The sequence below is a fragment of the Panthera pardus genome, unplaced genomic scaffold, assembly GCF_024362965.1.
Source record: "Panthera pardus isolate Hobbes unplaced genomic scaffold, ASM2436296v1 HiC_scaffold_13, whole genome shotgun sequence".
Lineage (NCBI taxonomy): Eukaryota > Metazoa > Chordata > Mammalia > Carnivora > Felidae > Panthera > Panthera pardus.
The window spans coordinates 122529378-122555163 of record NW_026526688.1 but is presented as its reverse complement, the minus strand read 5'-3'; the positions used below and the strand labels follow the sequence as shown (position 1 = coordinate 122555163).

Below are 25786 nucleotides of genomic sequence, written 5' to 3'. Positions count from 1 at the left end.
TTATTGTATACTATATGTGTACAATATTTATTTTATTAGATTGCATTCATTACTTGTTTATTACCTGTCTTCCTCAATAGGCTGTAAACTCCATGAGGGCAGGAACTTTTTCACCCTCATGCCTGGAATAATGCCAGACACATGGCCAAGATAATAAATGTTTGCTGACTGAACAAACGTACAATGAGCAAACACCTACCACTAGTAAGAGTACTAATAAAATGAAAGTCTTCTACACTTGTGGGGGATATGTGAATTTGTAACAGCATTTTTGAATTTATGTAAAATTATGCCTGTGTATGACAACATTCCCTTTAACCCAGCAATGGGTTACCATCCTCATAATCCAAATAAGCTAGCTCCAAAATCTGCAGAAACAAGCATAGGAAAGATATCCATAATGACAATACTTGTAGAGGGAAAAAACTAGCAACATGAATGAATGTTCACCAAGCAGGATATGGGTGAATAAAATGTGGTAGATACACAGCACAGGTCATGCAGCCTCTAAAATAACTGAAATTAGATCTCTGCCTATTGACTTAGTACCATATAGTACTTATATGGTATAGTACTTATACCATATAGTATTGACTTTGTACCATATAGTAGGCAAGAAAAAGAAGATTCAGATAAATGTATAGAACATGAGCCCACTTTATAAACCAGTGACTAAACCTCCACTCTGTACTTATGTGCATGTAAAAGCATAGTGAAATGTGAGCAAACAGATTTTTAATAACGGCTATATGGGGCTTGGGTGTGGTAAAAAAGAACTCTCTTTTGAAAAAATCCACACCAAAATAAACACAATATATGGCCCCATTGTGTACAATTTCACGTGCGACAAACGTAGCCATTCCCTACCATTCTTTCTTGCTATCAAAGTCTAACCTGTCAATATAGAAGCAGAAAATGCCTGAGGCACTCTTTCCCAGCCTCCCTTGCAGCTGAGGTGCAACCATGTAACCTGACCAAAGGATAGTAAACATTTGCTAGCATCTCCTAGGAAAGATTTATTTTTTCTTTAAAAAGACACAAGGAGAAGCAGTTTATTTCCTTGCTTCCTGATTTTGAACAGTTATCTGAGTATGTTATGGCTGGAATTGTGAGAGCCGTCTTGTGATTAAGAGAGGAAGGCCAAGAAAATCAAGAGAAGCCAATCCAAAGCCCCTAACTTTGCTAAGCTGCTATCAACCTGTAGCCTTATTTTATGTTATACATTTAATTAACAAATCTCTATTGTTGGTATTGCTTTCAGTCAAATATTTGGGTCAATTGTAACTCAACATCTTAACTAGCCCTGGGTGTATCTGGGTATTATGGATGCATGAAAATTTGACCACCAAAATATTAACAGTAGTCCTCAGACTTTCATAAAAAATTATTTGAATTTTTGATGAGCAAATATCATTTAGATATCAAAATAATTAAGCAGATTTCATTATTCTAAAAAATCATGACTTCAGGGTCAGGTAGTAAATAAGATAAAACAGAGATAACTTTTAATGCTGTAAATGTTGTCATAAAACACAATACAAAAAGACTCAGAATTGTAAGAATTGAAGCATTTTCTTAAACAAAAGGGGCTAAAAATATTGCATGTCATAGAATCATTAATTCTAACAAAGAACACAAGTTAAAGAATCCTTTGAAAACTTAAAATACCAACCACAAGAATCAAAAATAAAATACATTTTAGGAAGATAAAAGCAAAGAAAATAGTTTAAACCAAAACACTGAAAAAAGAAACAGCAATCAAGCATTTTTAAAAAATGAAAAAGATGACTATCATCAAACACATTAATTATAAGAATAAATTAATCATCTGTATTAAAGACAGATGAGGGGCGCCTGGCTGGCTCAGTCAGCACAGCATATGACTCTTGATCTTGGATTGCAAGTTTGAGCCCCACATTGGGTGTAGAAATTACTTAAAAAATAAAAATAATGACAGATAATCTCAGAAAGGGTTAAAAATGACCAAAATCTGGTTTCTAATTGAAAAATAATAGACTCCGGATACATTTACCTCCCTTCCTTCCCATAATCATAATGAAGTAACAATGGAAAGAAATAAGGACTTCTAATGCAAAAGAGCTAGAAATCAGCATCTTTTCCTTTTCCTCTTGGAAACTACAAAAACCAGAATACAGGGAGGAGGGAAACCCTGTGACCTTTCCCAATGAAACATAGGAAAAGTATAATCCTCAGACACCAAAACATAGATAACTACTGCCAAAAGCACCTGACATTACATAGAAGTAAACAGAGACAGCCCAGTGGTGGCAGATTTCAGAGAGCACTAGCAAAAATATACTTTCATCCTAAAATGCATGGCCTTCTTTATAACCAGCACAAGAACTAAAGTGCAGGTTGTCACAGACAAAGGGGAGTGGAAAGCTTAGATGGTATCAAAAAGGCCAAGCAACAGAAAATGTGAGAAATGCCAGTAAAGTCTGTGCTGACAGCTCAAAGCCTGGAGCCTACTCAGGATTCTGTGTCTCTCTCTCTCTCTCTCTCTGCCTCGCCTGCTCACACGCTCTCTCTCTCTTTCAAAAATAAATACAAACATTTAAAGAATATTTTTTTAAAAACTTAAAAAAATAAAAAAGTACACTTCAATTGCAATTCACTAAATAACTTTTTAAACTTTTTTAAGTTTATTTATTTTGAGAGAGACAGAGCAAGCAGACAGAGAAGGGGACAGAGGATCCAAAGCAGGCTCTGTGCTGACAGCAGAGAGCCTGATGTGAGGCTTGAACTCACTAACCATGAGACCGTGACCTGAGCTGAAGTGAGACACTTAACCAACTGAGCCACCCAGGTGCCCTGAAATAACTTTCCTAAATGGACACATCAAAGATATGGTCAGTAATAAAATGAAATAACAACAAAACTGACGAAAAATGAGTATTCCTCCAGAGAATATGAAAAATTATTGTGGAAGGACAACAAAATGGTTTTCTCCAGGCAATTCTGATAACAACTGAAATATAATTAACTTAAGTAAAAGGCAGGGGGTATTTATTTGCACACTGAATGCAGAAATTACTCAACAGAAATAGAATAGGGAAATATATGCGCTTCAGGAACAACTGGAACTAGCAACCCAAAACCACCAGTTCTCACACTACCCTTATTTATTCTAGGGTATGCACACACATGCGCGTGCACACACACACACACACACACACACACACACACACACACCATCTTGAGAAAGGAGTATAAACTTGGCCAATGTGGAAAAGTTTTTTAAGAACAGAGCAGCAATTTTCAATCTTGGCTATACATCTGATTACCTGGTGACTACCTGAGGAGCTGTTAAAAACACCAGAATAATTATGAGTAAAAGGCAAAAACAATTTTTAAACACATACACACTCAGCCTTCAAAATATATTCAACATCACCCAAAACAAGAGAATATTAAAACTCTACCAAAATACAATTTCTCCACGTTCCACTGGCAAACGTAAAATTATGAACAACATACTGTTGGTTGAAGTCATGGGAAAACAGGCAGTCTCATACTACAGGTGGCAATGCACACTGATGCAACTTCAAGAGACTAACAGAAACTACATAAATATTTATCTTTTAACTAAACAATCCTGTTTCAAGGAGTTTAACCTGGATATACATGAAAATTTAACTGCACAAGATTATCCACTGCAGGATGGTTTGTAACTGCATATTTTGGAACACATAGTCATACATAGGAGCATGGTTAAATAAACTATGAGACAGACAATGTAGCTTAAATAAGATCTCTATGAATAGATGTGAAATAATTTCCAGGATACACTGTCAGGTGAAATAAGCAAAGTACAAAAGATATCTGTAGTATCTTACCCTTTGCGTAAGAAATAAGAGGAAGTAAAATATACATGGATCTACTCCTTTGTGCAAAGAGAAATAAAGGACAGATAACCCAGAGATTCATGAATTCAGTTACCTACAGGAGGCGAGTTGGACTAGGGTAGAAAGAACAAAATAAATTAGGGGGAAGAGGAAGAGGTCATTTTTCTGAGTACAGCTTCATAAATCATCCTGCCTTTTGGAATCACATTTATGTTTTACACATTCAGGAAAGACAAAAGGGAAGAAGGTAAAGGGGAGAGAGGAGGAAGAAAATAAGGAGGGAAAGAAAAAGAAAGGGAAGGGAAGAAAAGGAGGGAAGGGAAAGAGAAAAAAAAGGAAAGGAAAAAGAAAGGGTAAGAAAGGAGAGAAACCAGAAATGATGGGGCAGGGGAACCTAAAATGGAATACAACAGAAACCAAAGAACAAAGTGACATTTCAAATAATAACATGGCCACAACGAAGGAAAGATGGGTAGGAGGGAGAACTGAAGTTTGAACACAGTATTTGAACTAAATGTCCTACATCTAAAGATCAAATGAACTCTAAACATATCTTGAATTATTAGAGTTCTTTCTTGTAAAGACAAAAGGCTAGCAATTATGCAACTATTTTCTATTCTAGGATTGAACAAGTAAGTAAATATATTGGGGATGATAAACTGCTTTCTCACTGTACTCAGACAAAGCTACATGGATGAAAAGAGAGGACACAAAAACTCCTGTGTTATATTGGGTTGGAATTAGAGGTATTGGATAAACTCAGGGATTTTACAAAAGATTATAGAAAGATATGTGTATACATCCCCAAAGGCAAGGGAATTAAAAGCAAAAATGAACTATTGGGACCTTATCAAGATAAAAAGCTTCTGCACAGCAAAGGAAACAATCAACAAAACTAAAAGGCAACTAATGGAATGGGAAAAGATATTTGCAAATGACATATCAGACAAAGGGCTATCCAAAATCTATAAAGAACTCACCAAACTCCACACCCAAAAAACAAACAATCCAGTGAAGAAATGGGCAGAAAACATGAATAGACACTTCTCTAAAGAAGACATCCAGATGGCCAACAGGCACATGAAAAGATGCTCAACATCACTCCTCATCAGGGAAATACAAATCAAAACCATACTCAGATATCATCTCACGCCAGTCAGAGTGGCCAAAATGAACAAATCAGGAGACTATAGATGCTGGAGAGGATGTGGAGAAACGGGAACCCTCTTGCACTGTTGGTGGGAATGCAAACTGGTGCAGCCACTCTGGAAAACAGTGTGGAGGTTCCTCAAAAAATTAAAAATAAACCTACCCTATGACCCAGCAGTAGCACTGCTAGGAATTTACCCAAGGGATACAGGAGTACTGATGTATAGGGGCACTTGTACCCCAATGTTTATAGCAGCACTCTCAACAATAGCCAAATTGTGGAAAAAGCCTAAATGTCCATCAACTGATGAATGGATAAAGAAATTGTGGTTTATATACACAATGGAGTACTATGTGGCAATGAGAAAGAATGAAATATGGCCCTTTGTAGCAATATGGATGGAACTAGAGAGTGTGATGCTAAGTGAAATAAGCCATACAGAGAAAGACAGATACCATATGTTTTCACTCTTATGTGGATCCTGAGAAACTTGACAGAAACCCATGGGGAGGGGAAGGAAAAAAAAAATGAGGTTAGAGTGGGAGAGAGCCAAAGCATAAGAGACTCTTGAAAACTGAGAACTGAGGGTTGATGGGGGAGGGGGGGGGGGGGGTGGGAGGGAGGGAAGGGTAGGTGATGGGCATTGAGGAGGGCATCTTTTGGTATGAGCACTGGGGGTTGTATGGAAACCAATTTGACAATAAATTTCACATACTAAAAAAAAAATAAAATAAAAAAATAAAATAAAATGCAAAAAAAAAAAAGATATGTGTATAAACACATACATACTTCTATTTCCTAGCTCTGTCAACCGTGAGAACTTTTAAGCAATGACACCTTGGTAGCAATGAGTATACCAGCTGCTAGATCTTGGCTATAAATCTATAGCCAATCTATTGGCTATAAATGACATTCTCCATTAAAGGGATCAGGGCTCCATGGAGAAATCACCAATTTCAGAACTGAAGCAAAGAAAGTACAAGATGAATCAAGATAAACCTGGGACATTCTTTGTACCCAAAAGTAAATTCCACTCAAAGAATAATATGAATGTGTCAAAATGACAAGGAGCCGGCTTGGAGGAGCACCCACTGGCCAAATCTGGGACAATATGAACACCAAACTAATGATGGTAAAAGATTATTATCAATTGAATAGAAACCATGAGTCTGCACTTAAATAATAAGGGAAAGCTCTAACAATGGGAAGCCAAGTAATAAATACAGAAGACTGATGGAAGTAGAAAAGTCACCATTTGTCAGTCCTAACTGAAGGCAACAACATCACTGAGTACTAAAATTTTGCAGGCAAAATTTGTGGAGAAACAGGAAGTTCCCCTACAAGATACTATTATTAACTACAAAGAGAAAATCAGTAAGTTTACAGTGGACAAAACCATAGATATCATCTTAATCAAGTGATCAAAATTAACATCAGTAATGGAACAAATTGTCATCATGTGTTCCTCGCAGGATGCCCTGAGAAAACCACATAACTTAGGTTATATATTTGCCAAAAGTTCATAGCCTGATTCTAATCATGAGGAAACATATTCAAACCAAAACTGAGAAATATACTACAAAGTAGCTGCCATGTTCTCTTCAAAAATGTTAATGTCATTAAACCAAAGGGCTGAGGACCTGTTGCAGATTAAAGGAGACTAAAGGGATAGCACAACTGAACGCAACACAGAAATGGAACTTTTGATTTGTTATCAAGGAAATTATTGGGACAGATGATAATCGAATAAAATCTATCAATTTTACCACTGTATTAATGCTAATTTCCTGATTTTGATCACTGTATTATGCTTATGTAAGAGAATGTCTTGGCTTCTAGAAAATATGCAGCATATATTTTAAGAAACATACTGAAGTATCTAGGGCAAAAGAGGTTATCAGCTTATTCTCAAATGGTCCAGAAAAAAAATTTAGAATAAAGTAAATGTTATAAAATGCTAACATTTGATAAATCTGGGTGAAGGGTATATAGAAATTTTGTATTGTTCCAATTTTTCTGTAACTTTGAAACTATACCAAAATTAAAAGTTAAAAAAATATTTTCTGGAGTTCACACACAGATAACTAATTATTGCCCAAGAATAAAACTACCTATTTAAGATTCTAACCTACAGTAAAACCACATGGACTTCAGGGAGTTAGAGGAGAGGTTCAGGGTTCAGTGCTATCTACTGCAAAGGAGAAATATTAGCCATTTGTTTGTATGATAAAGCGTACAATTAACAACAAAATGTCATCTGTTAACATCAAATAACTGCACTGAACTGTGTAAGGCAAAAACTGTTACAAACACAAAGGGAAAATGAACACATCTACAAATCTAAAACAAGATTTATTAGCTGAGAGATTTTTGTTCTGCTTTGTTGTTAGTATAAACTACCTTGGCATACAGTAACCATTGAATAAATGTATTTTCATTTACATTATATAAACTTACAGACTATATTCATCATCAAGGGTTACTATGTCTCACTTATTCTCCACTGTCTATTCAACACTTAGCAATGGCTAGTATATAATAGGTACTCAATATTTGTTGAATGGCTAAATACTAAGCCTGCTCATTAATACTTGTGGGAAACTGAGTAGTAAGAAACATCTTTAATAGATCAGAATTCCAATGGGAGAAACAATTAATGTGTATATTTCCTATACTTTTTAACTTCGCATATTAATACCATACTTGGATAAGATGAATATAGGTTATTTTGCTATACAAAGATAAGTATTCATGTTAATGCAGATCACATGGGTTTACTGTCACTGTGACCTTAAATAGGCAAGTAGTTTGCAATGTAATTATTGCTTTCCCCACTTCCTCCCCTCCCCCCCCCAAAATCTACAGAATACCTATCTAAAACCAGCACTATCACTTCTTACAATGTGGTAACTATTTAACTGATTAAGACTTTTGAGTGCCCACTCATTTAGTTACCTAGGAATATATTTTGTATTTATGTTAAAGTCTAATTAAAAGAACTCAAACTGGGGCGCCTGGGTGCCTTCAGTTGGTTAAGTGTCCAACTTCAGCTCAGGTCATGATCTCACGGTTCGTGAGTTCAGGCCCCAAGTTGGGATCTGTGCTGACAGCTGAGAGCCTGGAGCCTGCTTCAGATTCTGTGTCTGCCTCTCTCTCTCTGCCCCTATCCCGCTCATGCTCTTTCTCCCTCAAAAATAAATAAACATTAAAATAAAATTTTAAAAAATCAAACAACTCAATAGGAAAAAAAAGAATCCCAGTAAAAAATGGGCAGAGAACCTAAACAGACATTTTTCCAAGGAAGACATATAGATAGCCAACAGACACACGAAAAGATGTTCAACATCATTATCAGGGAAATGTAAATCAAAACCAGAATGAGATGTCACCTCACATCAGCCAGAATGGCTAGTATCAAAAGGACAAGAAATAACAAGTATTGGTGAGGATGTAGAGAAAAGATCCCTCATGTGCTGTTGGTGGGAATATAAATTGGCACAGAAACAGTATGCAGGTTCCTCAATAAATTAAAAACAGAAGTACCATATGATCCACCTGTTCCATTTCTGGGTATATTTATCCAAAGAAATAAAAACCATTAATTCAAAAAGACACATGTACCCCATTATGTTCATTGCAGCATTATTTACAATAGTCAAGATATTTCAAGATATGAAAACAACCTAAATGTCCATCAATGCATGAATGAATCAAGATGTGGTGTATATATACACAATGGAATACTACTCAGGCATAAAAAAAAAAAAAGTCATCTTGCCATTTGTGGCATGGATGAGCCTTAAACATATTATGCTAAGTGAAATAAGCCAGACAGAGAAAAACAAATAATGTATGATTTTGTTTATATGTAGAATGTGAAACAAATGAACAAACAAAACTCATAGGTACAGAGAACGGATTGATAGTTATCAGAAATGAAGGGGATTGGGGGGTGGGCAAAATAAGTGAAGGGAGCCAACTGTATGGTGACGGATGGTAACTAGACTGAATTCTGCTGACTGATCACTTTGTAGTGTATACAAATATCAAATTATGTCATACACTTCGAATTGTTATATACCAACTTTACTTCAATTAAAAAAAAAATGTTAAACTAGTGGCGCCTGGCTGGCTCAGTCGAAAAGACTCTTGATCTCAGGGTTGTGAAGTCAAGCCCCACACAGGGTGTAGAGATTACTTACACGAAATTAAAAAAAAAAAAAAGTTAAACTAACCAAGTGTAAACAATGAAGGCTTTACAGATACTTTTTCATGGCTGATATGGCCAAATGGTATAAACTGCTTTATGATCTTAATAGGCTCACATTACCAGGGATATTTCCTATGGTATTTTTTCAAACTGCAGATTTTGACTAACTAGATGAAGATCGATACCAGCATAAAAAAAGAAACAGACTAGCACAGAAAAATCTCAGAATGGATCCCTATGGTAAAGTTGAGTACAGCTTAGTGAAACTTTTGTTTTGGGATATTTGTATATCCCAAATATACAAATTCCGTAGAATCTAGATCCATCTCTGCAGATTTGGGGACATTCCATTGTGGTACATGTCTTTACCAAGTTCAACTTTCACAAAAAGAATGACAATCTTATTCCAAACACGGCTCCTAAAGCATATGATCACACACATTAACTAGTTCTTCAGATAAATGTCCAGAAGTAAAACTCATTGGTATTTAAAACCTATTAAAAGATGACTTGAGAAACAGTATTCACCACAACTCCCTAACAGAACTTTCTTCAATAATAGAAATGTCCAAGCTACCCTTTTGGACAATACAGATATAGAGCATTATGCCTTAAAGTGTGGCCCATGGATCGCAATAATTGTCTGAATCATGTGGGGATTTCTTAGAAATGCAGAATCATAGGTCTGACTCCAGGCATAATGAATCAGAATGACCTGCCAATTCATGTGTACAATGCAAACAATCTAAAGGACTAGCTATCAATGGGCACATTACCACTGAGCACTAGCATCCTAGTGGAAGTTTATGAGATACTTTGGTTATAGCAATTACAGGTAGAGTAAGGCTGGCTTTACGGATAAGCAATACACGGAACAGATCTACAAACCTAAGAGCTAGTATCCCAAACAACATTCAAATATCCTGCCAGACATTGACATTTAACCAATTTTTGCACAATTTTTATATACTCTGAATTTTCCAAAACTACATGTAAATTGAAAAAAGATAGTTTTAGTCCAAAACTGTCCTAACCATTGTTCATTTCAGAGTAACTTAATAGCTTACATTTAGAATTGTTACATTCCCACTGATACTAGGTAGAAGTTCAATTATCAGACTTCATTATGTAGTTCCATTTGGACTAAAATAATTTTTTTTTAAATTACTTCCCTCTAATTTCCCTAATTATTCTATTATTACTTTTTTTATTCTCTGGTTAGGGTATTTATTAATTTTTTTTTAAAAGGGTTAGATAAGCAAGTTATGTTACCCAGCAATTTCACTTCAGGATTAGAACGTACAAGGATACATTTTCTTTTACACATGGGGTGCTATGTCTGACAGATTTATGAACCACTGACTTGGGGTGCCTGGGTGGCTCAGTCAGTTAAGTGTCAGACTCTTAATTTCAACTCAGATTATGATCTCACAGTTTCATGGGTTGGAGCCCCACATCGGGTCTACACCGGCAGTAAGGAGCCTGCTTGAGATGCTCTCCCCATCTGCCCCTTTCCTGCTTGCGCTCTCAAATAAATAAAACTTAAAAAAAAAAAAATTAAGAACCACTGACTTAATGATTTATGCACCCAATACCATCTTCCTAAATCAAGAGCCCTTAATTTGGAGATACAAGGACACTCAGGCTAATTAATCCATGGAGTGGCTTCAGGTCAACAGGACTCCCAAATACTACATACGATTTGATATGTACGTATAGCTACTCTGGGATGGTAACACATAACTTTGCTCCATCAAAAACCGTTACATTAAGAACCATTACTTTACACCCTGAGACTCTTATGTCTTGGGCTGGGTTATATAAACTTGGCTCTCAAATGTGGTTGAGGCCCCTACCCAATTACATTTATGGAACTACAATTTGCATCACTTCATCAGCTTACATTGACAAACAAATCCCATAAAAGAATTACTATGGTATGTCAGTCGCTACATTATGTACACTACAGGTATTCTTTTATGAAGACCCACGGAAGGTTACTATTCATTCCTTCCACATTCACAACGAACCAGGCACTGCACTATACACTGATCACACAACTGTCTTACAACCGCCCTCTGATACAGGGATCACTTGTATCACAGATTTGAGAAAATGGACTTCAAGAGCTCAACAAACTTGACTAGTTTTAGGTATCTAATAGATGGCAGAACTAGAATCTGAACTCAGGCTGTCAGACTCCAAAGCATGTGTGTGCTTTTCTGGAGCAGGTAGCTGTTTTTTTCCTTTAATCATTTTATGGAGTATGTACTGGCTCCTGTCTTCCTTTGGCATAGCCTGTTAAATTACTTACAGCACAATTTGTGGCCACATATGGGAGTTGCCCAAGCATATTAGCACCTCCGAGTTACTTGCTTCTCCCCTTTATTTGGTCACTAGATTGACTTTATGGGATGAATGCACTTTACATTGCTAACTTTACTTTTGGCTTAATTTTTTCTTCCATTTCCCTCCTTTCTTCATTCTTCTACTTCCTGTAATAAAACAAGGAACAAACAAATGCACACACGTGCTGCTTTAGATAATACAGTAAGTATATTAGTAAGATAGTCCCACAGAGTACAAGCTTTCTTAGATAATTCAAAACCACTTTGCAATCATTTTTACAATTAAAAACACCAACTATCACTTTGATAGTGAGTACATAAGCTCCAGCATTTTCCAGTTGGAGAAAACTCTGGTTACTTTGCTTTCAAAAGAGCAGTAAGTCTTAATATGCAGATAAAACAGTAAGTGTTTGAAGCCATGGACAAAAAGTAGGGAGGTCAGTTGGGATGTCTTTTAGTATAAAAACCCAAAGGGACAATTAGGAGAAAACAGCAGTAGACTCAGAAATTGTGTGAGTGGAAGGTGAAAGAAAGTAAGTAGCAACGCAAATCACATTTAATTGTGTTGATAATAAAGCTTTGATCAAGTGGGGATGGAGCTAGAGGTTTGCTAGAGGTGAAAAGGAAATTGAAAGAGGATAAGATATTTGGTTTCTGCCAGTAACATCATCACCACAAAACATTTAGGGTAAGGGTAAGGATCAAACTTAAAAAAAAAAAATCTTTTTCAATTAAGATTAGAAATCTCTAATTCAGTAAATATCTTAGACTTCGCAGGCTACAGTCTGTCACAACTAGCCAACTCCGCCATTGTAGCACAAAAACAGCCACAGACATACATCAACAAATGGATGAGGCTATGTTTTAATAAAACTTTATTTACAAAACAGAATGCAGACCAAATATAGCCTATGAGTTGTAGTTTGCTGACCCCAACATAAGAGGTCCAGTAGGCAGGGAGACACAGATCTGAAGCACAAGAGGAAGGTTATGCCTAAGGACAAATACTTGGAAGTCACGGTCACAAATAAAGTGACAGAATGGATAACCTAAGAAGAAATGGAACGTATTAATATTTATAGACAGAAACTTTATAAAGAGCAGCACTTTAAAAAAAGCATGAGGAGGAGGTCAATAATTAGTGGTTTCCTGAAAGAAGAAAAAGCATGTGAAATGAAAACTCGTGATTCCCTTAAAGGTCATTCTGGCTCAATTACAAATTCCTTATGCTTGAAAAAGCGCAGGGCACTGCAGTATTTAACCATAGTCATTATCTGAAAGGCAGTGCCAGAACACAGAAAAAGCCCCAAATGTGTATGTAATACACTTAATGCCTTGACATGAGACAACGCAGAACAGGGTCAAGTTGGAACAATATCTTATGCCTCATGTATTTTATAGTGTATCCTGTACCAAAACAAAACACACAGGCATTTCACGGAAACCATTTACTTAAAACAGAGTCAAAGATTGAAAACAAATATAAAGGAAAAAAAAAAAAAAAGCCCTTAAAAACAAAACCAAATGCCAAGGGAAAAAGGTTATAAAAATATATAGATGTGTTTGGGAAATGCTCTCATTTTAAAAACTATGGAGTTAAATTCATTACACTGCTTAAAAATAAAACAGGGTCCAATATCAATGTATTTGATTCAAGCTCTTTCAACGTTTACAGGTCTAAAATAGAATTACTAGCTTATTGCTTGTCTTTGGGAAAAACTACTTGTAATTATAAGAATGTTGGCTCATTAGAAGAAAGTAATGCAATTAAAAACGAATCAGAAAGATATCATGAGGACCACAACTGAAAACTTGCAAAGAAGCACTACAGGACACAATTACAAAACTGATGATAATTCATGTATGTAGTTTCAAACAGTCTGGTGTGGAAGAGGGAAAGAAGAGTAAGTGCCACTTAGCTAAAGAACAGAAAACTGTTTTCTTTACACACAGCAAAAAAACACAGTATACAAAGATAAGACAATTTACAGTGGGGACTATAAAGGCAAAAATTACAAGGAAGGAAAGCAGGCAGGCAGTCCTCCAATAAGGCATACATTCACACAATGGATCACTAGACAAAGAATAAAAACAATGTTCTATATGTGCAATTCAAGGTAAAAATGTCCAAAATTATTAAATGAGAAAATGCTACCAAAATGTGTCCAAAGTTACACACATGTGCACACACATGTATCTGGTGTGTGCACAGAAATTTAGACATTTACTAGAAATTTGAGAGGTACCTTGAAAAAAGAGTGGGTTTGAACAAGAAAGGAAATTTTCACTTTCTACCTTTCTGTAGTCAAAATACAATAAGGATGCATTATGTTTGGTCAAATGTGAAAGGAAAAAACACTTTAGGTATTTTGGGGAGGTGGCTAGAGGATCTATACAACCATGCCAATGTAGACACAATCACATTTAAAATGTTTCACAATACTCAGTATGTTAAATGAAAGTTGTAATTATTAAAAAGTACAATCACATAACCAAAAAAGAACCAAATTTTTCTTGGACAATCATATAGATTTCAGTAATATAAAAATTAAGTCTTGCAAAAGCTGTTCTTTGCCTACGAGGGTTTAGTCCTACCTAGTGTGATGTTCGCTCATGGTTAAACCACCTCACCTTCTATGTACCTCCAGACTACTAATCCCTAGTAACAGAGACCCTAGGAGTTCTATTTCAATAACAAAAACTGTAGAACCTTATGGAGAGATCTGTTTATTTTTAAGACATGTCTGCTTTTAAAAGTTTGAAGCAGAGTCTAGTTCATTCTGTTTTCTGTTAGGCCCCTCACCTAGAACACAACAAATGTAACGACTCAATACATATCTGGGGGGGGGGTGGGGGGGGTGGATAGGAAAACGTAGGAACAGAACCTCTGTGCAAAACTTTGAGGAATTACAAGTTCTGAATTAAAAGAAACAGGACAAGATTAAAATGTGAAAATTGGTTCCTCTCAATTAAAAATAAAAACCTAGTACCACATGTGATTGCATGCCTGCAATTTCATTTCTTGCTTCTGGCAATGGAATAGCAACAGGAACACTGAAGTATAAACTACCCAAGGTAGCTAGGTAGGCTGCCTAATGTCTACTTTGGAATTCATAGTAAGCAGGATACCACACAGTATTATTTAAAGATGCTACAGTTTAGAAATGAAATTTTGACACCAAGTCCAATAGTTGTGAGGAGATGAATAACAAACCTAGTTGTTTTAGTGAAGGATGGGCAAATGAGCTGGCCTTGGCTCCTGAGGAAAACCACCTAAGAGTAGTGTTTCTCAAATTATATGTGAAGGACCAGTTTTAACGCCTAAATTGCTGTCAAAAACATTTTTGTAAAACACGTTTTCAAAAATTACTAGAAAAATGACAAACTTTAATGCAACAGCAATATCAAATTGCTGTAGAAATTTCTATACATCTCAATTTCTAACTGGTCCAGAGAGACACTGGATTGCAATGACCCAGTGTTTTGTTTTTTAATGTCAATCTGATCTAAAATCTTGCATTTGTCTAGAATCTGACTCTTGAGTGAGAAAACTCAGTTGTTTTTCCCCCTCCTAAATAATGAAGACACTCCATAACAATTAGAGATAAAAAGTAGCACAGAGACTCGTCATTAACTTGTTTTAATTTTAAAATGTAAAACATCGCATTATCACACTGCCTTAGAAAATTATCCTTTTAAATGCAAACTATGGTATTTAAGAACCTTTACTCCTATCAACTTGAAAATTTTGCTTTATTTTACCATTTATTTTAGAAGATAACAGGATATAGACACTTAAAAGTTGTATACGAAAATATCCACTTAACTGATACAACTGAACACTATCTGTGAACTCCTGTATCTTTTTCTCCACATTCTCAAAACTCCTGCAGATGATTAATTTAGTTGATTGCTAACAGAGTGAGCCTAGGGGGACTATTTTACGTTTTCATTACCAAAGGAAATAAAATGTAAGTAAAATGCCTGGCCTATAAAATGACTACAATCTGATGTGATTTACCATAGACTTTAAGATAGGCTCTACACTATTAAGAGCATGATGTGATTTACAGGGTCTCTGGAATGAAATCCACACTTTGCAATTTACAAGCTGTACAGTGACTTACATCCTCACTGCTTCTGTTTCATCTATAAAATAGGGATAACAGCACCTACATCAAATAATTACCGTGCAGGTTAAAGTGCATGTAAAGTGCTTAGAACACTGTCTGGCACAAAGTAAGTATTACATAAGTATTGTAATTACTTAATTCTTATACAGTATGTCTCAAATCCTTCTGTAGAATTGGATTAACAATTAAATTGGTTAAATATGTCACACCCTACAATTAATTACAATTCTTCTGTTAAAAGATTTTAATTCTCTATTATGAAAATATATATATTTATAATATCCTGTTGGACAGGGACAAAAAGTTAGAAAAATCATACAGTCTAATCTTGTATTTAGAAAAGACGCTAATGAAATTATGAAAAGTTGCAAGTCACTGTAATACTTATGTGGCATCTGCCAAAAGTGACTCAGTAATTTATCATCCTCCCCACCCACTGGGAAAAGACTTAAAATAAAACTGATTATGATTCTAAAATGGTAATGATAAGGATAATCAAACGCTTGTTATAAACCAGGTTTTTTTTTAAATTCAGAAATGTGTACATTTAATGCATTATTCCTCCTCCACTCCTGAAAGCTGATGCTTCTTCAAATGGACTGCATCTTAGAATTAAGGAACTAGAGCATTAATTTCTAATAAATATACTACTCCAATCCCACCCATTGCCAACACACCACCATCACTTATAAGCAAGCTCTTGAAGTGCTCACAACTTCACGTATCAACACAGACAATAAATCACTTAACCAAGCACCCAAGCTTAAGCAGCAGATATTAGCTATAGTCTAATGAGATTATAAACACAAGAGATTCAGTGTTTCTAGAATACTGAACAAGAGGTGTCTGTGGTATTGAGAGTACTCAGATGGTAGCCTGTGGCACCCTTTAAACTGAAGTTTTAAAATTCTTCAATGAAGTCAATACTATTAATTTCATGTTTACTTTATGAGTTTTGTCAAACTTTTCAGTTCTTAAATGATTAATCATAATGACTATTTAAACACAAATTTTCCTCTCATCTAATCATTTTCATTCTATCTCGAAGTTTAGCTTATTCTTTTGTCTACAATAGCCATTTCATTTTACTGCATCTGAAATACACAACCATATACAAAATTTTTCAAATGTGCTTTCAAATGCCTACAAAGAGTAGATCATGTTTCAAATTTACATAAAACCATACTACACCAATTTACCAATATAAATATAAGTCTTCGTACCTGTTTATTCCATTCTATTTAGACAGCAACACTAACAAAATTCTTAATGTATATGCCCCCACCACCTGTACTCTTTCCCTATGCTATCATTTTGACACTTACAAAAGAACATCTCAATTCAGCAACCAAGTTTTACAACTACCATTCCTACCAATCAAATGGTAATGCACCAAGATAACAATTCTCTTGTGTTTTAATACATTAAGAGTACATTATTTACCTATGACTGAAGGACTATGCCTTCCTTTATAAAAAAACAAAGATAGTCACATCAATTTAATTCCATATATATGATGCTACCTATTCAATTTATTAAAAATTATAATAAACATAATAAACTAGTGCTCCAAACTTATGCTGTTCACGTGGAAGACACTATAAGACACAATAGAGACTGCCTGGCAATAAGAAATACAAATTCCTTCTATAGAGATGGAGAAATAAAAGGACAAATCTAGTTGTCTAAAAGACAATTCACTGTACACATTTTATTTACAGTTTTGTACACTGTCTTAATATGAATGGGACCGCTTTTCTACTTGAGCCATTTTTTAACCAAAGCAAAACAACCTAAGTAATACAAAGTGTTAAAATACAGCATAAAGATACAAAAACAGACATACTAATTCTAATTAGGAATGTAATTATGATGTTACATTTTTTTTTTATAATCCACAATTATGTTTAGGAAATCACACAAACATAGATCACTGATTTGAATGAAATGCATAAATTTGTAGCAAAGCTTTGTAGTTACAAAAAAACAAAAAAATTACCAAAGAATGCACAAAATTAATGTTTATTCCACCTTTGTGTCATATTCCTGGATCCTTCACCAATGTTACATGAGGAAAAAAACAAAAGCAAAACAAATGAAAAACTGAAATCAGAATCACTAATGTTATCAAGTAGGGAAACAAATAAATTAAAATCTAGCAGCCATCAGCAAGAGTACAGCAAAGACAATGCTGTAAAAAGAAACAAAGAAAATTGCTAGAAAACTGTATGCATCATACTCTTTCAAACCAGCAAAATATGCTCCTGCATACAATGGAACATAAACAGAATTTTTTCCTTTAAGGTATAGAAATGCAAGTTCTTTTTTGAATATTGTGGATGGGTAAAATGTGTTTATAATGGTAATTCTACTAAGCTATTACAGAGTGGGCCAGGAACACATTCATGGATTCTGGGGATGATGTGTACTGTAATTCTTTGATTGGGATAATGGACACTCTAGCCAAAAAAAAAAAAAAAGTGAACACAGAAGTACAAGACAAAGGCGAATGAGACTTCTCTTATATCTTAGCAACATTTAGATGGAAATCAAATTTAAATGCAGTCCACTCTGCTTTGGAAGAGGCTTTGGTTCAGCTCCCAAATCTCGATTGCTTGACGCAGTCTCCTATGAGAATACTCAGAAGGTGTCTTCTTAAACAACAAACCTATTTTTAGTGGTGGAGCCGCTCTTAGTAGCTGTGTCTGCATGGGACTGATAACCAATCACTATCTTTGGAGGAAGTCCTAACCTTTCCTTGTATACCCTCCTAGAAGAAGCAAAAGAAAAAAGGAGCTGTTAATTTTTATTCACACACACCAAATTCAGATTATTCTTTATATATAAAAAATATCTAGAGAGTGAAACAGGACATTGCATACACTTTTCCTTTCAACAAAATATACTCTTCATTTCCACAACAATCTTGGCTAATCACTTAAACAATATTTGAGATTCTATTATGTTATCAGGCATTGTAATTATTAATCAATAATAAGCAAAGTATGGACAGTTCCTGGGTGTTTATAGTATTTGATTATTTATAAACAAATAATCCCACATACATAGGGTAGAGCTGTATCACATGCATAATTTATATAAAATTAATGCCTACATAGGTCTACTTTAATTCTCTCTAAAATGCTACAATTATATTTTTCATATAACACATAATAAATATTGTATGATACTGCAAATTACATTTATCATACTTATTACTTTATGGCATTTTGAGGGTAATTTACATACATGATTTCTGCCTTATATACTAACTCTGCAACCTACTTTCCAAGTAACATGTGACTCTATTTTAAGAATAAACTATGATGAGTGCCAAAAGTGAGTAAGTATAGGGGTTGTGATACTAACAAAGATGATCTAATCTTATCTTTGAAATTAGAGAAAGTTCCCCTTTAAAAGTCACGAGGTAAAAAGTAAAATGCTGAGAAAATGAAACACATCTGAAGGCTGGGGAACAAAAATAAGGCTGTGTGGTGACAGTCCTTAAGGAAGAAAATACGAGCAAAAAGGCTGACAAGGTAAAATTGGGGACAGATCATAGAGAGCATGACAGGTAAATTTAGGAATATAGATATTTATTCTAAAGAAAAAAATAGCAAAACTTCAAAAATAAGCATCAAAATAAAATAAAAGGGATATATATTTTCATGGAGCTAAATTCTCCAATAGGATACTAGGGCAGTTTTATTCATACTCCACCTTCCAGAAGATTCTACCTTCCTTCAAATAAAGGTTCGAAAAATAATTTCATGATAACTAAAATTATAAATATTATCAGAGGTATATTACGAAACAATGTATTCTTTTCCATTATACATAATCATTAAAAATGCCAGAAAGCCAGAGCACTGCACTGAGCCATATAACTTGGAAGAATTAAAAAAAAAAAAAAAAAAAAATCTTCCCAGGGCAGCTGAGTGGCTCACGAGGTTAAGTGAAGGACTGACTTGATTTCGGCTCAGGTCATCATGATCTCACAGCTCCTGAGTTTGAGCCCCCAGTCTCACTCTGCACACTGACCACGTGGAGCCTGCTTGGGATTCTCCCTCTCTCCCTGACCCTTCCCTGCTCGTGTTCTTGGTCTCACTCAAAATAAATAAATTAATAATCTTCCCTTGAAAAACTGAAGTCAAATGTTTTACAAAGATTTCAATAATTTTTAATATTGACACAAATACAAGATTTTCACAGGAAAGAAATTCATGCTCATTTTTTTAATTGATTTCCAACATGAAATCCCCACAACTATTAAGTTTTGATGCTGACAGAAAGATTAAGAATATGATGACAAATTGGGGCACTGGGTGGCTCAGTCAGTTAAGCATCTGACTCTTGATTTCGGCTCAGGTCATGATCTCACAGTTCGTGGGATCGAGCCATGCGTGGGGCTCTGTGCTGACAAGACAGGGCAAAGCCTGCTTGAGATTCTCTTTCTCCCTCTCTCTCCCCTCCCCTGCTCATGCTTTCTCTCAAAATAAATATTAAAAAAAAAAAAAAAAAAAGAACATGATGACAAATTAACAGTCAACTTCTTTTACCAAAAACCTCTGTAGAAATGAAACCTGGAAAATCCCCATGCTTTTTTTTAATAAAGAAAGGAATTATGTTCATAGGAGAATTCATAATGTTTGAAAAAAAAAGAAATCACAAAGGGTAAACCGAACATTCTGTGACCTATGACCAATACATAATTTTAATACAAAATTTAAAGTCAAATTTTACTAATTTAAATGTAGTGAAAAGAAATTCCCAGTTAACACTGACAACATTTTGGGGGGAAAACAACAGGCAATTTTTGCAAGGAATAGTATTTACCAAAAAAAGTGTCAAAACATATACATGTGGGTTTTAAATATGGACAAAATTAAGATACTATCACTTAAATTTCACTGAAAATGTTATGTACAGTGATTACAAAACATGCACAGGATACACATATACCACTTGTCAATGCTCACTGAACTATTATGGGTGTTACGTATTCATGTTATGTTATGGTTTTAAAATAGAAAAAAGACTTAATATTCTCATTTGATAAATGAACAAAATGCCACACACCAGAATTCAGGGTTCTGGTGATTATATACTCCATTGCTAGGAAAAAGAATTTTACAGAAATTAAAAAAAAATATGAACAAGACACTAAAAACCACTAGAGTAGTTCAAGATTATTAAAGTGTTTATGAAAACACAAGGAAAATAATGATCTACGAATCCAAGTATTTTTAAAGCTATAAATAACAGTACTTCTGCTTTTAGTTATCTTAATATTTTAAAGGAAGTGTACAAACAGCAAAACTTACCCTATATGTGTAACAGCCTCTCTGTTTTCACATTCAGTAGTCCATATTGCTATCTTATCACCTTTAGCTCTAACATTAACAACAGCTCCACATACATCATCACTGTAGTCATCAAAAGATTCTCCAATAAGGCACAGCAGCTTAAAAAAAAAATTAATCCCAAATTAAATAGATTATATACTGCTTATTAAACTGCAAATGTCCCTTATGTATGTGTATACACACAAAACTAAGAAAGTTTCTAAATCAAGTTGTCTTCTTGAATGTCTAAATTATATTTATGTTTATAGTTCTTTGTCCTGACTTTTTAAGAATTCACATGTTTCTTTATTTAATAACAAGAACACTAACAGTTGTTTTAACTTTTTCAGCAAATGGGGCAATTGATATCAGGGGACATATAAAAGGCAAATTATCTTAATATTCATTTGCTCTGCTGCTGCTTATACTTGCCAGCAAACAAATATTAATAGAATGACTGAAGAGTTGTCATTATATTAAAAATAACCAAATAGTTACTCATGGTTAGATTAACTGCCTCTTGTTCTTGCGGTTTTTCAGAGCCATTTTTTAATTTTTTTTTATTGTGGCGAATATATATAAAATTTACCATTTAATAAAGAATTTTTAAAAATTTACCATTTTAACCATTAAAAAAATTTTTTTGAGTATAGATGACACGTGACATTAAACCGCTTTAACCATTTTTAAGGGAACGGTTCAGTGGTGTAAGTATATTCACAACTATCACAACCATCCATCTCCAGAACTTTTGTCATCTTACAAAACTTTAATGTGGAATTCTAAAATGGTATTTACTGATAATCTCCCCCAAAAGCAAAATTAAGTCTCTCCATTTACCAAAAAAAAACTCCTATTCATTCAAATATTCACTAACTGCTTAATTAATAAGTGCTAACTATAATCAAGACACTGTGCCGAATGCTGAAAATACACAAGACTAATACAATAAGACTATCATCCTTATTCCCGACAGCTTGGGGTTTAGGACTTCCTACTATACAAAATGTCAATTATTTCTTATTTAATTTACATCTTATAAAGCCAAATTTCCAGATTATATCATAACATAGAAGATGAATAATACCAAGCTAAAATTTCACTGTTTGCTTCACTGATATAAAAAATTTAGTATACAAAGTAATACTCTAACAGGGTTGTAAAAACTTACATCATATAAAATGTGAGGCTCTATAATTTTGAAGTTAATGAAATGACCAGGATGAGCTTACTGTGGAAGGTGAGAGTCAACTGCCTATCACTTTCTATCTGATCTGTAATGTGGTACACGGTTTCACTGTGCCAGTATGTAAAATATACAGTATTCACATGATAGAACAAAATTAATTGCCGGCTTAGATTTTATAGGGTGGGCATTCTTATCTTTTCAATTAAGTAATCAATGTAAAATGCAATGCAAAGTAAGTTTTAATATGCCAAAACTACTTTATAATTTTAAAACCTTACTGTCTCTAGCCAAAAGCGATCCAGATCACTTCGTCTCTGCTGTTTGTTCAATGTAATTAACCATCGTCCTCCTCGTTTGTTTTTCTCATCTTCCCACATAGGCTCAATACCATCCTAAAAGGTTAGTAGATAACAATATCAGACAAAATTGTTACTTTAACTGAAGAGATCACTAGAAAGAGCAAGCAACAATTCTGTCAACTTTTTACTTTATTCTCCATAAAACTTATTGATGTAGTGGGGGGAAAAGCATACAAGAATTAAAGCCAGAAGCATGAGATTGGAGAATTAGAGACTTGACTTAGATACTTCTAGCTATCAAACCTTGGATTTCATTTAATTTGGAGGTTCTTAAACACTGAGTAACAGATAACTTTGAAAAATTACATACATTTCTATGCCTAAAAAATGTATGTAAAAATTATGCAATTTGAGAGTTAATGAATGCCCCTCCACCCCCCCACCACTTGACAGAACCCACTTATAAATATCCCAAGGACCAATGCACCCCAAGTTAAGAATACTTGACAAACTCTGGACTTACTTTGGTCTACTCAAATATATAAAGAGACTAGACTGGATATCAAAGCGCTCTGCAAAAATCAACGACAGTGTGTACCCAGAGTCAGACTCTCAATTTCAATTATTTATAGCAATAAGCCAAAATTGGTTAATGCTAAAGTCTAGTAAAACTAATTTAATTATTCTCCAAACCTCAGAGCATTAACTATTCCTAAGTTTCTGACAAGAGTTCTTAATGAATAACTGAATGGTCCAGTCTTAAAATATATGAAATCACCAATTAAACATACCTTAAAAAGTGAGTAGTCACAGCCAGGCATTAAATTACTAGACAACTGGATGTGGTTGTACAGACTAGGTAAAACAAAAGGACAATTATAAACATAAAATATGTAATGCAGAGTTTAGGTGCTCACACATACATTTAGAGAATATGATAAAAATCAAAAGATAAAAGTTTATGTTTACTCGTTTTTCTATTGAGTCAATTTCTGAACTGGACCAAAGAGATACCTTAATAATGGTCAGTTCAAGAATCAGCATTTGATGATTTTCAAGGCAATATTTTTAATGATTTTATTTTGACAAAAGTATATTTTGATGTATTAGTTAACTCAATGCATACATATGTATGTATGCGAATCGGAGACTAGGTGGGATGAAGTGGCTTTAAGTACGTGAAAGAATTTATGGCGCTATTAACAAGTAGTTTTAAACACATAAGAGGATGCCTGGGTGGCTCAGTCGGTGAAGCGTCCAACGTCGGCTCAGGTCATGATCTCACAGTTTATGAGTTCGAGCCCTGTGTCCGGCTCTGTGCTGAAAGCTCAGATTCTCTGTCTCCTTCTCTCTCTGCCCCTCCCCCAGTTGTGTTCTGTCTCTCTCTCTCAAAAATAAATGTAAAAAAATTTTTTTTTCAGCACATAAGACAAACCAAGAGAAAGCAAGATACACTTCCCAACTCTCAGGACTGCATGACTGAAATAAAATAACACTAATATCCATGAAGGTATCCAAGAGTAGAACAGACCAATGGGTCTCAAATATCACAATCATTACTAGTCAGTCAGCATAGCAATCATTTGGGAAGCTTTCAAAACAAAACAACAGTTCCAGGACCTACTCCTTGTGATTTTAATCCCTTAAACATAGGGTAGAGGGGCACCTGAGTGGCTCAGTCGCTTAAGCCTGACTCTTGGTTTCAACTCAGGTTATGATTTCACGGATCATGAGCTCAAGCCCCGCATCTGACTCTGCACTGACAGCACAGAGCCTGCTTGGGATTCTCTCTTCTTCTCTCTCTGCCCCTTCCCTATTGGCACTCTCTCTCAAAATAAATAAATAAATAAATGTACTCTCTCTCTCTCTCTCAAAATATCAATGTAACAGAGTAACACTTGAGATGACTTAGATACTCACTAGCCTGAAGGTAGAAGGCTAAATCATTTGATCTTCTAAAGTTTCTTATAGCAAAATTGTTATAAAATTGGCAGCAGAGTAAGAATGCTTTGCCTGTCTCCAATATTAGATGCAGAAATATGATCTTTACTACATCTGCAGACCATGGACAATGCTGTTATCTTTAGTCAGATTCTCTTGATGCTATTTTAAACAAGTCTAGAAATACTTCAAGTAGTCTTAAGAAAGATTCTGGCATCCTTTGAATCATATTCCACAGGGTAATATATAAATTCAATTTGGTAGGAGGGAGCATAAGGCTGAATAAGGTCTGTCGAGTTACTCTACTTAACGGTCACTCTTCCCAAACTACATTATCACTGGCAGCTCCCTCTAGGCAACAACAGAGGCCTGGATACTAGCAGTAACTACAAAATTAGGACCACTACTTTATAAAATTAATGGACAGGGTGGAGTAGCTGTCTTCAATGGCATTCAAGGTAGATATGACCAATGCTTCTTTATGTGCCTCCTTTCTCCTTCATGATGCTCTAAGGTCTCTTAGCAAGTTTACAGTAATGAAAATTTGTAATGACACAATCTAAACAGAATCAGAACACTATAGACAAAACTGCATAAATCCCAAAGGGCTCGACAGTTGTTTACCACTACATATGCCAGAAAAAAATGAGAAATTAAGAAGTGCTTAGATATTCACAGAAAGCTAAAGGATTCCTTCATATGTCTAAATTACACTATAAAAGTCCACTATGCAATGACATTGCTTACACATAACTAAAGTGTGCAGCCATATTCTAAATTAGAGGCCCACTTAGAAACCTCATTATGTACAATGGTGAAAGCTAACCAAACTAAATAAACGCAGCTCTGATTCCGTGGGGGAAATGGTTCAAGACTCTTGCTCTTCCTCCTCCATAGGAGACTTGGTTTAGAAGACTCAAATACAATTAAGGGGAAAAAAATCATCTGATGTTTTGATGAAGGGCAAAATAACCTTAGTTTAACTAGACAACCAGATTTATGAATAACTGGGGATTTAAATATAGTTTCATTACTTAAAAAAAACAGTCAATGATTGCAATATGAAGTGACCACTCTTAAAGTGCCTACTTGCCTACTTCACAATTTTACAGTTTTCTCTAATTATTCTATGCTTTTTTTCCTCAGTGATTCAAACGTATACTAAATGTCTATTATGGGCAAAGCACTGGAAAGATACAGAAGAATATTGTTTCTGTCCTGGAGGAAGTATACATATATGAATCTTCTGACAATCTGTTCTTAGTGTGGGCAAAATATACTCAGGCATACGGTTGTGTTAATACA

At 34.8% G+C, this 25786-nt stretch overlaps 1 protein-coding gene across 3 annotated transcripts in view; it reads right to left on the bottom strand.

Moving 5' to 3' along the window:
* Positions 1 to 15200: 15200 nt before the first annotated feature.
* EIF4E (eukaryotic translation initiation factor 4E) overlaps positions 15201 to 25786 on the bottom strand; it is a 50289-nt gene continuing 39703 nt past the window's right edge. For all 3 annotated transcript variants that reach the window (XM_053901390.1, XM_019415575.2, XM_019415563.2), the window contains 4 exons: positions 23332 to 23395; positions 22520 to 22633; positions 21032 to 21171; positions 15201 to 18477 (listed from right to left, as the gene is read on the bottom strand). In XM_053901390.1, the coding sequence (XP_053757365.1) occupies positions 18363 to 18477; positions 21032 to 21171; positions 22520 to 22633; positions 23332 to 23395 (433 nt within the window). In that variant the 3' untranslated portion in view covers positions 15201 to 18362. The remainder of the gene's footprint in view (positions 18478 to 21031; positions 21172 to 22519; positions 22634 to 23331; positions 23396 to 25786) is intronic.